The sequence below is a fragment of the Bemisia tabaci genome, chromosome 6 (genome assembly GCF_918797505.1).
Source record: "Bemisia tabaci chromosome 6, PGI_BMITA_v3".
Classification (NCBI taxonomy): Eukaryota; Metazoa; Arthropoda; class Insecta; order Hemiptera; family Aleyrodidae; genus Bemisia; species Bemisia tabaci.
Window position 1 is genome coordinate 22,363,806 of NC_092798.1, and position 17,198 is coordinate 22,381,003.

The window sequence follows — 17,198 nt, forward strand, 5'->3', positions numbered from 1 at the left end:
ATAGAATTAACAGGAGCATTAAACAAAAAGCGCCTCTTATATAATCTGCCCCATCGTAATGCAAGTTCCCAAAAATCCATTCACGGTGTTATTTTAACCGGCATGAATTTCCGACTAATGTTAAATGGAAATTAATGTGGAAAATGGTGGTAAATTTCCGACTGCCAGCAGCGCTCGCATTTGCACTAGTTGCAAATTTTCATTCCTGGCAAGAGCCCAGCAGCGCAGGAACAACGGAAAATGCAACCGAAGTAAAATAATTTTTGTCTCCAGTGCTCTGTGAAGGTGCGGAGCGGATTTTTTCGGTTTTTATTTTCATTCCTGCATCCTACTTTGTTTTCTTTATGCCGTTTTCCTGCGGGCTCCGTTGACGTGCTATGCTCATTCCGTTCCCCTGAGGAAAAACAAAGGCTTTTACAGAGGCGCAATAAATCTGAAACTTAGCGGAGTAAAAAGGAAAAGCCCCCTCCCCCTTCCCGCTAGGGCCAAAGATATACACTGCCGTGCTAAGGAAAAACGCCCTATGAACATTCGATAGTTGCCAAATTTCCTCCAATAAAACGCTATTTTTGAGGACAGTTCTGAATATTTTCTCTTGCGATGTTCAAATAATTTAGGGCTAATCACGATTAAGATTCTCTGAAAAATTCGAAGTAAAATATTGACAGATTTCCCTGGAAAATCATACTTTATGAGAGGGAATTTGGCAACGTCTGGAGGCTCATACGGCGTTCTTCCTTGGCCTGGCAGTACAATAATCCTGAAGTTTCCTTCCTCTCTGCTCTCGTTAGAAGGAACTTTCCCCCTCATGAATTATGGTCAGCGCAACTACCTACCCCCCTCCCCTCCCCCCTCATTGCCACTCTTTGCCTACGGTCAGTCACGTGTTCAAAATCTCATTTTATACATTACCTTCATCTTCCTCCATCCCGGTTTGAATTCATTCCGCGCTGTTGAGATACACGCTAGATAAAATCGTCCGTCCCGTTCATTTACATTGTTTCCTCATTTCTAACTGCTATAATTTTGAAATTCGGAGGCCGAGTAGGTATGAGAAAAAATTCTTCAAAAATCACATGTATTTTGAATATTAATTTGACACTATCAATCTCATACGAACCGCTTGACTAGTCACAAGTTTACAAAAGTTTGCATGCTTTTAAGTTCAAAAATGCACAGTGGTATTTGTTTCAGTATCGTTGTTGTTAATGATTTTTAGTATTACTCCAAAGCTATTTAGTGAAATTTTGAACTAGGAATCCACTTGCAGAAAACCAAAGGGGTGGTGATTTAATCATTAAAAAGAGAATATAAAACAGGTAATCGTGGATTTAGACAGTAAGATAGACCATAGAACATGTTCATCCCAATATTATTGTGATGAACTGTACTACATTGCTTCAAGCACGTCAGAAAACACCCCCTCCCCTTAAAAAACCCCACGAATGACTCTTCAGATGGAGGGGTAGTTGTCAATTACGTTGCTCCCGCCGATAAGGCATATTAGCCGGGACGCGCTGGGTCATGGTTGTGGTGGTTGCCACGGTTTTGTCCTAAAAAAAAGTTTAAACAAAATAGGTTGGTTTTTTCTGTACCATTTCGAGCCCTTTGTAGTTAGTTTCTTGAACAAAAATTGAATAAATTCCAAAAATCTCTAAAAAAAAGTGAGTAATACTTCATATCTAGTATTAAAGTTTTCTTCAAAGTATTTTTAGATTGCTGTTCTTTTTCGAAGTAAAAACTGAGAAGTTAAAATTAAAATTTGATCTCATAACGAAAAACGACACTCGTTCGCAGGAGCCGTCTAGATTTTCCGGACTTGGGTCACGTTTCATTTTTGACGAGCTGGGTGTGACTTTGCGGCTAGAGTGCGACACGGCGAAGCAAGCACATGCGGGTAAGATAATGTATTTCCACCGCGGTTATTTATAATGGATAGCGCGGCATGCATATTTCATTTCTCAGCTGGGAGCAGCCTACTGCGCGCAACTATGAATACTGCACGGGAGTAATTTACGAATGCAAATTTTTGTCTTTCGCGGGGGCTGCCTCCTCGTAAAATGTAAATATTTCAAATTAACTAACCGAAAAGACTCGGGCGTTCCGTTCTGCGCTCTTGTTAGGACAGAGGTGGCTGCGTTGCAAACGTTACCATGGTCCAGGGATCCAGGTACACAACACACAGAGCCGCACATTCAATCCCAGATAGCGCTCGTAGCGCATTAGAGCGTATCTTACTCGCTTGTTTGCTCTAGTCGGTAATTTTTGGTTCCCCCGCTCGAATGAGATTACCCTAAACTTAAGTAGAAAAGCAAAGTGGAACTTAAAAACAGTCTGAGATATCGAACCCATTTCGACGTATTATATTACGAACATATTTCAGCTGAGCTCAGTTTTTCATTGTGGTTCAATCAAAATTAGCATCTTTAAGAGGACAGTTCGGCCAAACTTGTTAAAGTAATTAATTGAAAATGCTATTGAACAACCATATGACAACCATGTTTGTTAACATTATGTTTTATCTTGTATAAATTCATGTCTAACCTAAAAAAGCCAATCTCTGATCTTAATGTTCACGCGTCTCATTCGTTCAAGCTGAGTAAATCACTAGGTTGTGAGCTCAGAACTGTTGAACTCATGTTTTATAAATACTACTTTTTTAATAAGTTTAAATTTGTTATTAATCATATAGCATATCTTATCATTTGCTTAGTTGTATTATTTTTCATAGTTCTGTTAATTTGGTCATCCTGTGAGTGAGGATCATCCTGAGAGTATAGTAATTTCTAATTTTGTCATCTTTCAGTGATATAAGAGACAGGACCTTTAATTAGTCGAGTTACACACAATTTGGCCTGGAACGGCGCGACTTTAGGAAAAATGATGACGAGGACTTGACAGCAAAAGGAGAAGCCCTCGGCGCGGCAATCGGCATGTAACACATATTAGCGTCTACATGACTCCACGAATACTTCACGCATTGCATCAAATACAGTGCGGTTATTGTGGTCAGCGTGAAACGGATAGCGCCTACAAGAATGCATGAATACTTCGCGCATTGCGCCAAACGCAGTGCGGTCAGCGTGAAACACAAAGCGCCTACAAGACTGCGTGAACACTTCACGCATTGCGCCAAACACGGTGCGGACGGCGCGGCGCGGCGGTGGAAGTTAAAATCACTGAACCACTTTTATGTTTGTTCTTTCATAATTTTTTCGTTCATTTCTTAAGAATGGAATGCCTTGTCCATTACAGATAGGTTTACGAAACTTGACTTTTGCGCAAAGTTCCGTGACCTTTTGCAAGTGGTGTTGACAGAGCTTTCCCGAAAAATGTGTTTAACACGAGTAAATGCGTCTTGTGTATGTACCCCTCCCCGCTGGTACGTTCACTTGATGGTTTTTATTGATGTTCCAAAACGAATGAGAAGGGGGCGGCAAAATACAGGCGGCCCATGGGCGGCAAGTAGAAAAATCCGACCCTGACCAAAATGATGACACCCTTATTAACATCTTCGAATAATTTTGAGGGCACCCCGTCATTTTAGAGCTTCGCAGTTAAGCCTGCCGCACGGTGAAAAGAGCATTTCAGAGAGGTTGTTTATACAATTTTCGACCAAAACCGCAAATTTTGTCGTGTTTTCTGATAGGTCGTTATTGTTCGTACGCCTCTGCCTCGCATACCTCGTGAGTGAAGGTGTGTCGTGACCTTCGTAAGTTTTTGCCTCGGTTTGCGCATCAAAGATGAGATAAATTCTAAGAAATTGAAGGCTACGTCCTAATTTAAAGTTACAAAACAAATTAAAATGATATTTGCACATTAAAGCCTGGAAAATCACAAACATGACGGGGAAAGTCATTAGTCACGGAACATTTTTCACGCATCTTTTTTCAGAGACCAACACGAGTCGACCCAGCTTGGCTTCGTAATCATCGCCATGAGGTTTTAAAGTAATTACATAAATCAGACATTGTGTGCGGGGAGCTTTTTAACCCCTCTCTCATATAATTTGTTTCGAAACAGACATTTTCTTTCGCTGGCGGAGTTGCGCGCCTGGCCGACCGCTGGGAGAGCGAAAAGGTTTAAGGCTTGATTATATGCGCACCAGGATGATTTATGGGTTCTTGGGAGATACAAGAGAGGCACTCGCTCCCGGGATGTTTTGCCCATAAACCCCCGAGGTTATAACTTCCAACCCCCAACCCCACGCGGCTCCAACCCCCACCCACTCAGTGGCAACGAAGATACAACTTGGGATATCAAACTGCTGGCAAACTTTTTCTTCCGAAGGGAGGAACCCGTGGGTCATTAAAAAGATATTAACACCAACCGCGCAATGCGGAAGAACTCGCCGCTAACTATTCCCATCCCTTCGCAGTCCTTGACCCCCTCCCTTGATGAGATAGCCGACAGGGAGCGCCGCCCTTTTTTTACAGCGAAATCTGACATGCTTTCACGGTGGGATGATCTATCTCTTCAGCTCGCATTTTCAGGAAATGGGATTCACAGATTTTATTTAATGACCCCATTTGAATAACCTCCACATCAGAGATTAAACATTGAATATACTCGCGAATTTTTGGGACCAAAAGTGAAAGGCAGTGAATATTGTAATTCATCTAATTTTTTACTATCGTTTCTCGCCGATAATATTCAATTCGGAAACTAATTTTTGACCGAAATATTCTAGATGCAGAAGTATTTTGGCTGGGCTGGATTTTCCTACTTGCCGCCCATGGGCCGCCTGTATTTTGCCGCCCACTTCTCATTCGTTTTGAAACATCAATAAAAACCATCAAGTGAACGTGCCAGCGGGGGAGGGGTACATAAGACGCGTTTACTCGTGTTGAACACATTTTTTGGGAAAGCACTGTCAACACTACAAGCAAAAGGTCACGGAACTTTGCGCGAAAGTCAAGTTTCGTAAACCTATCTCTAATGGACAAGGCCTTCCATTCATAAGAAAATGAACGAAAAAATTGTGAAAGAACAAACACAAAATTTGGATTAATGATTTTACTTCCGCCGCGTTGTTGGCGCCGCGCCGCAGGTGAAATGATGAGTGCCGAGACACTCAAAACGCCTTCACATTTATGCGTATGCAACACGGACATTCGTTGAGCTCGAATAGTTGCATCCAGGAGTTGAGTCAAAGTTTGTATTGTGTTCGTCGTACTCGACACTTGTTGGTTTGTATTGGGCACCTTGCTTGTTTCTCTAATGCTGTAACTTAACTCCAGCGTTGCTTATATTGCCGATGAAGTAAACTATTACTGATTTTCTTCGCGACATCGTCAATTTTCCAAATAAAGCTTTGGTATATTAAAATTTAATAACTTTCACGTCTCAAAATGTATAGTCTGCGGCCCCTACTTTTTCTGATCTAAGAACGACAAATACGGCAAAGTCGTTAAAAAAAAAAACAAACAAACAAACAAACAAAAAAAATCAAGGAATTTTAGAAACGCGAATCTGATCAAATTTGGCAAAATTCTCAGACGTTATAACTACACTCGGAAAAAAAATTGTGAGGGTTGGCCTGATAGATATCCAAATTTCATTAGTGAAAGCATTTCCTTCTTTTAGAAAGGTATAGATCATCAAAAAAGAAAAAAAGAAGTAGAGAGAAAGAGGGAGGGGAAAAAAATGAAAACCGAAATGTTTAGAATATAACTTATCCACATAAAACTATAGAAGTGTCAACAATTAGAAAAACCATTTGATTCTCCTTCCAAAAAGATTAGGTCACCAAACTTCTACTTAAATTAGAAAAAACCATAAAAATAAAGTAAAAACTGAAAACAAAACACCGTAAGTAAATATTTATTTATAGTGTCCAAACCGAAGAATATGACAAGTGTCGATGGCAATGCAGACAGAACTCTTCTCATCGTCTAGAGAACCACATCTCCAGCTTGCCGCGGTAAGATACGTAATTGGATACCGCCTATCAAACATTTAATGGGCAATTTTCAATTTTCGCTCAGCAGTTTCAAAGACAATGAGAGTGAGGGCGTGGTAAAGACTCTGCAGGCACGTTGAAAGTGCTTGGAGGTTGTGGAATTTTTTATCCTCCACGTCATGATCTTAAAATCGATTCCGTTTTGTTGATTCTGTGGCAGTTATATAATCTAACAACGCTAAAATGAAAACATCAGTATGGTTGGTCACGTAAGTAATTTTTAGATGGATTTCCTTATCACAGGGTGTACCGAGGAACAATAACCATTTTTCTAAAAATTAATGCTCATTTTCCTTGAAAACGCAAGTTTTTTTACAATAAAGTATCCTGAAGACCTTCAATCTCTTGCATAGTTTGATCCAGTGGCGTGGCGTGCTTTGCGATATATCGAGTGATCTGCCATTTAAACAGATGGAGAAGAATCGATGAACAGGGTGTTCGCAACTGACACCTCAATAATCGATTCTTTACCATAGCTTCAAATGAGGAAATATCGATAGTCGACCATTCACGGCCCACCACTGGTTTGATCGAATTGAATCAGAAACATGGCATTTTGAAAGTTACCTCAAGTCAAACAGAAGTAATTTTACCACTGTCAAAATGTTTAGAGGACCATCTTTAAGGAGATATCAATAATGGCCCAAATTTTTTTCAAATTTAACCTCATATATTATTTAGAAGAGCACATTAAATCGTCACTTTGATTTAAACTATAGCTTTCTCTATTCATTACCATTACTAAATTTCGACCAGACAATGTTTTGCCGATGTAGGGCAATGTAGGGCTGTCATTTCAAACTGGCAATGTATGGCAACCTCTGATCTTCGTTGATCGGCTTTATTTTGCTTTTTTCTTTCAATAATGCATTACGCTATGTAGTTTATCATAAACAAACAACTAATAATTCAGGGATGGCCGGCCAGATGAGGAGGTATCATATATTCTTTCAGATCACCTCTACTGAGTGATGCTTCATCAGGAAACAAAACTGTTGAGAAGAAGTCAATGACAAATTGAACAACAATGTATGGACTTCAAAGTTTCTGATAATTTTATTTTTGTACGTTATTAAGGATTTTACCAGGTACGAGTATATTTAAAGTACAGTGCAAGTATACAAGTTCGTTTTAGATGTAAACATATTATTTTTTCAGAGTGGGGCTTTGTGTGAAACTCGTGATCTCAGCAAAAGTACGTGATGAGGAGGATATTGAGACATCTATTGAACGTAAGGATTGGTGTACTTTGATAAACATTCCATGGATCAAAATACTATTTAAAGTATAGGTGTTATTTTCAAATTATAATTTTTGAAATTAAATGAAATAGTCCTTAAGTCTCTTTTCCTCACACTAATGTGGTGGCAAATAGGCAAATATATTCCCATTCAAATGGACTAATTATGGGCAATCATAAACGGAGCAATGAAATCAGCTATTGAGAATAAGGATGCCACAGGGAAATGGAGAAACGTTTGAATTAAAAACTGTTGTAAGACATTCCAATCCGCCACAGAGCCACTTTTCATCATAAAAAAATAGTATAAGATGTAAAGTAGTAATTCTTTACACGGAAAGATGAAATACCAATGCCTATTGGTAAAACTCAAATGATCATTTCAACGTCTGAAATATATTATTTCAATGATATTTTAACCAGTCATCAAACTCTTAATTTCTATGTTTTTAAAGCGGAAACTGTAAACAAATTGACCTCACTACCCGGAAGTGAAAATTGCGGTATAAGTGGCGCCAAAACGGGTCGCATAGTTGGTGGTGAGCCTGCAAAGCTAGGTAAGAATATTTTCGCTCAGCAGATCATACGTAATTATTTCCCTGCCGACGATTAATTTAATGCTGCTATTATTTACAGTACCCGTTTGTTTCATGGCAGATCAGAAAAACAAAACGGAAAAAATGTCATCCAATAATTTCTTCTAGTTTGACAAATATCTTCCATTTTTTTTTCTTTTAAGTCATTTGAGGCCTTTTATCCATTTGCGGATTCTGCAACCGTGAATGAGCATCGGGTTAGGGTTAGTGCATATCCATGCTCCAGGTTTTCAAATTTCCATAGGGATTAAAGCCGAGTGGTATCTATTTTTGCAGATCCACTCGTCACTTCCATGAAAATTTGTCGTCACCACCGGAATTTGAACCCGGGGGGACCTATTGACCCAGCGTCAGATGCACTAACCGCTAGGTCAACCGGGCCGGCTTACAAATATTTCTTGAGTAGTTTTGTCGTTTCGTAAGACTTTTTCACAGATCTGTGTGTTTTCTTTGAAAATTTTAAATTCACATTAAGAAAGAAAAAACCTCCGTTAGCAAAATAAAAAGTTGTAGAATCTCATACTCGAACTCTAACTTGTTTCAAAGGTGCGTGGCCTTGGGTAGCAGCCGTTGGGATACCGGTAGGTAAAGACAAAAGTGTGTTCTTCTGCGGTGCATCTCTGATATCGGATAAATACGCAGTGACCGCCGCTCACTGCTTCACTGAATTCAGGTCCAGTAGTGGCCAAGGATTAAAAGATGGAGGCCGAAGTCAAGAGTATAAAATGATACCAGGGTACGTTAATTTTCGATTCCATTTATTATTTTGTTCAAACATTCCACATTCAACGCTTTCAGAGGATGTTCCTGTTTCCCTTTTCTTGTTCTCGATCTCCTTTTGTACTTGGATGTCTTGACGATGCGCATTTCAAGCTTTGTGAAGCTCATTTTCAGGTCCTTAAAAACTTTCTGACGGATAGCACCACACGCCACATTGTAAAACGAAAAATTAACAAAACCAACGAAACCGAAAACTGTAGTGGAGTGTGTCTTCTTTTTGGTTATTGTCGTTTCCTTGGAAACTAGAGCAGCCTTATCATTCTTTGTTCGGGTCGGCTTCACCGATATACTCTCTCGGCTCTCCTACTTTTCTCCAGTTCTAAGAAATTTTGTCCTAGTAGTTTTTCACTCCAAATTAAACAAGGTAGTGTACAAAATTAAAGTTTAACCCTTTTATTCCAAGAATCTAAATTCCTTCAAAATTTCAAAAACCTTCAAAATGGAATTAGGAAATAACGCCTAAAATCCTTACATTATGAAATGCTTGGACCTTAAACTTCCCGGCAAAGGTTATTAAAAAGTGGAGGGGAGGGGAAGCTGTACGTGTACAGTTAGAATGACTTCTACTAGAGTAATAACTAATTATGAGTTCTAACCTTCAACCATTAACCCCCAACCCTCACCTCCTAAGCCCACAGCCCCCAACTCACTGCCACGACCCAAATTAATTTGTTTACCTATGGATTCGCCAAACACCGAATGGGAGGGAGGAGGGGGAGGTTACGGTTTCTATGCTTCATAACAAAGTCTTACCTAGACTTTTTTGCGTGTCAGAATTCTCTACACCGATAATGAATCCTTGCAATGCGAAATCATTAAAAAAACATTCCACTACTATTATTTATGTCAATAAGATTGAATTCTGTTTGCAGGATGATACTCAGAGTCGGAGATCTTAATTTAGACGACACAGTAGAAGATGGGGCTAAACCACAAACGATCACCATTGAGAAAGTAGTATCGCATCCATTGTTCATAACTAAAAGGAGTTATGGCGAGACAAAGGGTTATGATATTGCGCTTCTAAAGTTGCAGAAACCAGTAACATTCTCAGGTAATGGTGTGAAATAGCTTTTTTGTGAGGGCTTCACCCAAATGCTGTTTCATGGACGGAACTAGGAACTTTTTTTGTGGGAGCAGAAGGGAACCTCATCAGAGGGGTCTAGGGGGCTGAGCAGGGCACCCTCGAAGGAAGCTTAGGGGGCTCATTATGAGAGGGGTATCTTTGAGAGGCGCCCCCCTCAGAAATCTATTTAAAACCTCCAGAGAATGTGATAGATTTTGCTAAATAAGTGCGTGACATATTTTTCACCTTTGATTTTGTATTAATATCCACTTTTTAGCAAAGACTGCTTAAAATTGCTTTTAAATCTGCTCATACACCGTAGCCCATTTGGAGCTGAAGGGCAACCTTCAGACCCTCCTATGAGGACAGGGGAGTCCCCTCTGGCATTTCTTGGGAGTTGTCGCTCTGTGCTCCTTGGTGATCATCTATTTCATAGTTCCGCCCATGTGTTACTTCCAAAATCAAAAATTGACTTTTTCTTGCTGAGTGAATAACTTCAAAACAGTTGGTAGCAGTTGAAACAGTATTCACAAAAAATGTTCATGTTTTACATATGCTTATAGTAAATGTTGATTTATTTTTCCGATGAGCTTGGTGCTTAATGAGCCTGACCCTGTATTTGCGTTTCTCAGTGCCAAAATAATATCACAGTCCTATTATTTAATATGCCTACGATATTATATATGACCGTAAAAAAACTAAGGTGACAACAATGACGATTTTTACGTCAAACCCTTTGAGTTCTTCTCCTTCTTCAACATTCAATATTTGCATGTCTTATAACCAGTCATAAATTATAATAAATAAAAATTAAATAACTTTAAATTAAAACAAAAATTAAATTCGTAACGAGTTATATGCATGTATGATTATAACTACAGTTTTACTAATTTTCTTTATCTTTGCATGATCCAACGAATGAATGAAAAGACCTTGTCAGACCCATTTGTCTTCCACACAAAGATATTTTCTACACAAGCAAAGACTTCGAAGGATATCAGCCGTTCGTTGCGGGTTGGGGACTTACCAATGAAGGTACGTATTTTGCCCTCTCACATGGTCCTGATAGGGTTGTTCGGAAAAAAAAAATTATATTCGTCGTTCTCTGGACGGAAGACAGGGTAAGAGATGTTTCATTTCCTCATTTTGCTGCATTTTTGTCAAAATTGAGACCTCGCCATCCCCAATACATACTCATTCTACGGGGACAGAATCTCCTACCTCTAAGAGAACGCCTATGTCCACTGTCCTTGCCGGGGCCACGACAATCTATCCGGGTTCGACCCCGCCACCTGCCAAGTTGCCACGCCGCACGGTGGATCGAGTCAATAGAAGAGGTCGGGCAAAATTTGGAAACTTTATACGCTTGTAACTCCGTTTATACAAAATTTTGAGGTTCTAAAAGTGGTTTCATTAGTTTCCTCGAGAAATTTTCTTCAAGAATCACTCCTTATTATTTAAAATCTGATGAAATAAACATCTAAATTTGCAGTTGTAGTCGATAGTTTCGTGTCCGACCTCTCTGATTGGCTCGATCCACTGTGCGCCGGGGACAGTAGACCGGATGCTCGCCCTCTTCCGCGACGCCGTGTCAATGAGACTGGAGGTGGCCAGAGCCGGTTTAAGGGGGTGGCCACATGGGCTGCGGCCCATGGCGGCAAATTTAGGGGGCGGCAAATTTTCCGATTTTTTCAAAATATAGGTTTAAAAAAATCGGATTCAGAAAAAAAAATGTCAATAAGAAAAGGGGACAAAATCCTTCTTTCCTAAGAGTATGGCAATTTCTAATTTTATCATTTTTCGGTAATAAACGAGACAGCGTCTTTAATTAGTCGAGTTAAGAGAGGAACTAAACACGCAATTTGACCTGGAGCTCAGCGCAGAGAGGAATGATGACGAGGACTGGAGATGAAAAAGATAAGCCCTTGGCGCGGCGATCGGCATGTAACACATATTAGCGCCTACAAGACTGCGTGAATACTTCACCCATTGCGTCAAACACAGTGCGGTCAGGAGCGGTTGCCGTGAAAGGCATAGCGCCTACAAGACTGCAGGAATACTTCACGCATTGCGCCAAACACAGTGCGATCAGCCCGCGGCGCAGCGGTGGAAGTTAAAATTATTAAACCACACTTATGTTAGTCTTCCAATTTTTTGGTTCATTTCTTATGAATGGAGGACCTTGCTCACACAGAGATATGTTTACGGAACTTAACTTTCGCGCAAAGTTCCGTGAAATTTTGCTAGTAGTGTTGACAGAGCTTTCGCAAAAAATGTATTCAACACGAGTAGGTAAACGTGTCTTATGCACCGCTCCCCCTCCGGCACGTTCACTTGATGGTTTTTATTGATGTTTCAAAACGAATGAGGGGGGGGCGGCAAAATACAGGCGACCCATAGGCGGTCCTGGAGGAGGTGAGCACTTCCAGCGCTGTTCCCGAGGAGAGTAAGAAGGTCATTTTGGAGAGGTGTTGACCCTAAACCCTTATGTCACACATAAGATTATTGTTAAGATTAGTAGATACTGTTCTCCTTCCTTTCACCCTCCTGTTGACTCTCTTCTAGAAGAAAATCATCAAGCTGCACGAGTGTAGATTCAAAACAAATAAGTCCTTCTTCAGCTTTACTCCAGGATTCTTCGCCTAACCATAACATGGATCACTAAATTATCTTGAAAATGAATATGAGTTTATTTGAGTAAAAATTGTTGCTGTTCAGAACTTTTAAGGGCCATATTATGAGGCATGCCAAAATAAATTGCAATTTTGATCATGACATCTGTTAACTCGTCAGCTGATATATTTCTAACCTAGTATTATTAAATAAACTCATAGTTGAACGTGGAATGAAGTCGTTGTCCCTTTCTTTGATTGAGTATTTCACGTATTGATGACCCCGACGTGATGGGAGAATCTCTTCCTCTTGCTCGGAAAAGACTCTTCAAAGGCTAACTTTTATCTTCATCAGAGGACCAAAACCCAGCCGATTCAAAAATAAGTCTTAAAAGATGCACAAAAGTACCATTTTTAAATTTGTAAATTCATTATTTCAGAGAAGAAAGGCGGAAAGAAATCCGATCAATTGCTGCAGATTCAACTTCCGCTTTTGGGATCGAATGATTGCGTTGATTTGCTGAAACGAGCTGCCAAGACTGAAATGCACGAAGACTCAATATGTGCGATGGCCGAAGGCAAAGACGCTTGTCAGGTATTTATTCAAATAATTTTACTCCTGACTAAGGAAAAAAAGAAAAAAAATCTCAAGTGAATTTAAAGAGAATCGTGGTTTGTGATTTTGAAATCAAGAGGACCCAACGGTCATTATAAGCCCAAAATCAGATTGGTAGCCGAGTGTCACTGTGCATTTTTGGGTTAGGCAACCGCATTTCTGAGGTAATTAGAGGGTGCCACAGCGAAGTCTAGTCCCTTAGAGCGCTGATGACTCCCAGAAAATTTGTGACCGCATAAAGCCACAGAATGCAATTATTATTAAACCCATGTGAAGGCTGAACGTGCCCTTGGCTCCCCCAAAGTGGAACGATATCGACATTTTTTACGAATTCTCTCGACGGGTGATGAAAAAAAGTTGGGGAATGGGCTGAATTTAGAGTCGAAAAAATTTCAGGCCGATATTATAATTTCTCGACGGCGTGCTTAAGCCCGATATTGGCCTACATTTTGAAATTGAAAATTTGTGGCTTGATGCATATGGTTTCCAATCAGAATTAGCGAGTTGCGGTTCTTAAGGGCGAAAATTTCGTCCGTTTGGCCGTGAGTTGAGAATGTACCATTTTTAAGCGCGTGAGTCGACGCGGGAGAACACATATCACTGATACAAGAACCTGGTAGTAGGTACATACAGTGGTCATACGACGCCGATATCATCATCAGCCTTTGCTATTAACCACTTGCGTGAGCACCAAGTAAATTCTATTAATCTGGTGGCAATAGGATGCGATGGCACGGTAGCGAGCGTGCCCAGGAGACGGCGCTGCGCCGCGCCGCGATGCTACTCTTCCTCCACGCATACCTTTGCGCGGCTTCAAAACGTGCAGAAAAGGAACATAAGGAGGTGACGTAAGATTCAACCTGGCAACTTTGAAAGAAAGGTAGAACCTTGTAACGGATGCAATTGTTAATTTTTCTCTTTATTTATGACTCACCTCATGATTCAAAATTTTCGTTTGAAATCATGGTATACCTAATTAAAACAATTAAAAATTAATTGTCTGCACTTCATTCGAAATTTTTGTCATAGTTTTTCATAACCTCGCGACTCAAAGTTTCTGTTTGAAATTCTGGTATAGTTAAAAAAGTAAAAAATTAATTGTTTACAATTTTATTCGACATTTTTATTATCTTTTTTCATAATCTCATGATTTAGAGTTTTCGTTTGAAATTCTGGCGTGGTTAAAAAAATGTCATTTCACTTAATGTACATGTATTACTTTTTTTCAGGGTGACAGCGGCGGCCCCTTGGCGTTGCCTATCGATGACCGATATTACCTCTACGGCATAGTCTCGTACGGACCAGGCTGTGCTCGGAAAGATGCCCCTGGTTATTACAACAAGGTCCACACTCACTTGAAATGGATCGCAAGTTTGATAGATTGATCGAATTTTGTTGACATTGTTAGTTTTTTTTTACTTATTTTTTTTTGGCAAGTGTTACTATAAGATTGATCATGAGCGACAAGCAGTACATTTCGAAAAATTCGTGAGGTACTTAAAATTATGGAGGGCTCATTTCTGCTTTACCGCTTTACTGGTCAAGATCGTTTGTGATCCAAGAAAATTGACAATCGACCGCAAATAACACCGACACCGACAATTTACCGCAATAAACAGAGGTTATTTATCAATTCATTTATCCGGCATTCAGGAATCATTATGACGTCATCAGGGCTACAGGCATATCGTAATCGGAGAAATTAAATAAAATACCGTAGATACGATCGTAAACTCAAACTTCAAGCATATTTACTATTGGTTTTGTCTTAATTTGTACGGTTAAGTGTTCCTATTCGAATGGTATATCTGAAAAGAAATTGCTTGACAATCGGTTTAATCTTGTAACCGACTTGATCCAACCTAAGACTTCTAAACGTTATTATTAGAACTCGTGAAATACAAACAAGCTTTCACTCATTCCCAAAAGTGAATCATTACTTGCTTGCTAAATGTTTTCAAAATGACGGAATATCCTTTATGCGTTTTAAATATGTGCGTATTCATATCAAACGGAACCACGTATACATAAATTAAATCAAAAGGAACTATGAAGGCAACACCAATCAGAAGCACTTAAAAGAGGTTTTGCCATTCAGTCGGAGAGGAGGTACAGAAAATTGGTCGCGCTCTGCCGATTAAATCTAATTAGTCGGTCTTGACGATTTGCATATTTGCATACCCAATAGTCTCCCTGCAATTTTTCTCATTCAGCACGCTAATGCAATAATAATAATTTGCCGGGTTGAAATCCAATCGTTCATCTGTCACACCTCCTGTCGTCGCGTTCGTGAAATCCGTGATATTAATCTGTAAAGGTTTCAACTTACATCTGAAGTGACTTGCAAGCCCTCCATGAGATGCATTAAAAGTACTCCATTGCTTGGGGTACCAACTCTAAGGTTGCCAAAATTCCTCAACCTACCTACAATTCATGAATCCATTGCACCTGTGAATGAAGACCTCATCAGATAACCTAACAAAGTGAGTATGTGAAAAGAATTGCTTTACAGCTGTAAGAGAAGTTCCCAAGTTTGTCTCCTTAGTAACAAAGCTTGTATTTGGATCACTTTTTCCGGTTATATTATTCACCTTTCTTTTAAATTAAATTCTCAAAAGTTACTGTCCAATTTTTTTCGTTTTCCACCCTATGCAAAATTGTATCGCATTTTAAATTTAAATGGCTAAATTAATAGCAACTACGCGAGGTGGGAAGTGTTTAGCCGTTGACGGGTTTATATATCATGAACAATACTCACATCGGTTCAGAACCTGTCGGCATTGCGCAGGGAAGACAAGCAGAGCAAAGAAAAACCACAAGATTTTTCAAAAAAGCATGATAAAATACTCTCTCCAAAAAGTGAAATATGACGAGAAATCTGCGACGCGACGTCTTGAATGTGTTTACGATGTACCGTTGTTTGATCAGCATTTTGCCAGTCTCTGCTGATTTGGTTTGATGCATGCAAGAAATACAGCCAGTAATAATATACTCGTTACGTCTGAAACCGCACGAAAATAACTTTGGGCACGTCAAACAAGTCTAAAATTCATTCCTTAGCGTGCAATTTGCGTAGTTTGTAACACGCTTTTTCAAGTATTTCCCTTGCGTGCAACAGACCTTTTGAGGTGCTTGAAGGACAAGACGCATAAGTGAAGTTTTTGCTATTTCGAGAAATACGTGTATAAAGTTCCGAAATCACATGAATATCCTTATGACGGAAACAAAGTTCAAACTGACTTTTTGACGCTTACAAATTGGAATTTGGGAGCGAATTTTTCTCCGATACATCTTGAAATAATTAATTTCTCAATTTTGTCAAAAACTGCACTTATGCGCCTTATCCCCAAGCCCCTCCATTCTTGGTTGAAATCTAGGTTGCAATTACATGCATTTACATTTTGGGTCAAGAGGCGAGCGGATGGTAATGGCAGTAGTAATGGGAACATCGAAATCGTGCTGGCGCCGAGAGAGGACGCTGGTAGCAGAAACGCAAGCGTGGGCGATGGGCACGGTAGAAAATAATGGTCGGACGTGTCGTCTATAAGTAACAGCTGAACTGTAATTTTCCCTCAGCTTAAAAACCCAGAAAACGAAGCAGACTGAAATCCAATTTCGCGTCTCCTCTTACCGTGCCCGCCCCCCGCCCCCCACAACCCTCCCCCCCGCCCCGCCCCGCCGCGCCGCCTGCCCTGTCACACCTTTTCAGCCCCCGCTACGAGGGAAAAAGTTCAAGCACGTTACTTTTTTATGTGCGCTCCTCTGCTGTACCGAGCTCGTTTTTCATGGAAGTGGAATAACAAGGCACGACCGTAGGACCGGGCTAAGTGAGGGCGAGGAGGGGGTAGGGCGAGCGAGGATAGAGTCTGGAATTTTAAGAGAACACTGCATAATAGCGATAATTACTGGAGTGGAAACGACCTCACTCCCCGGCTGCAGCGCTCCTTGTTTAATCCGCTCCTCAAACTTGGAAAAGCACACACGCCCCGAACGGGAGCGAGAGAGACGGGAGACTCTCCGAAGGGGAGGAAGACTACGTGAGTCAGAAGGGGGTCGGGAAAAAAGGAAGAAGGAAAAAAAACAAGTGCGGAGCGAATTAATTTGAAAGAATTCTCCATTTTGAAACCAAGTCCACGTGGTACGGGCAGAGGTTCAGCTTTTTTTCCCTGTTTCTTTTTTTAGATTTTTTTTCCCTCTCGTTTTTCCCGCATTTCCCACTTTTTTCACCGTCTCTGGCAAAATGGCTGTTCCGCCCTTAGAAGCGCCACGGCTCCCCTCCCCGGGCTCGCAACGAGTGCGGACTGTGGAATATTGATCTTACCTCCC

The 17,198-nt window shown here is 40.3% G+C and overlaps 1 protein-coding gene across 1 annotated transcript; it reads left to right on the forward strand.

The window, feature by feature from the left end:
- The first annotated feature begins 6,002 nt into the window (after positions 1–6,002).
- On the forward strand, positions 6,003–15,493 carry LOC109043407 (venom protease). Its single transcript, XM_019060606.2, has 8 exons — positions 6,003–6,171; positions 7,121–7,194; positions 7,658–7,759; positions 8,345–8,534; positions 9,451–9,632; positions 10,575–10,679; positions 12,697–12,851; positions 14,102–15,493. The coding sequence occupies exons 1-8, from the start codon at positions 6,146–6,148 to the stop codon at positions 14,255–14,257; spliced, it is 990 nt and encodes a 329-aa protein (XP_018916151.2). The 5' UTR covers positions 6,003–6,145; the 3' UTR covers positions 14,258–15,493.
- The last annotated feature ends 1,705 nt before the right edge of the window (positions 15,494–17,198 follow it).

What these genes read in the sequence shown, in the direction of transcription:
- LOC109043407 (XM_019060606.2), top strand. Translation starts at nt 6,146, where the DNA reads ATGAAAACATCAGTATGGTTGGTCAC. An exon ending in GAAACCAGTAACATTCTCAG is followed by an intron (nt 9,633 to 10,574) that starts GTAATGGTGTGA and finishes ATGAATGAAAAG; the next exon opens with ACCTTGTCAGACCCATTTGT. An exon ending in AAGGCAAAGACGCTTGTCAG is followed by an intron (nt 12,852 to 14,101) that starts GTATTTATTCAA and finishes ACTTTTTTTCAG; the next exon opens with GGTGACAGCGGCGGCCCCTT.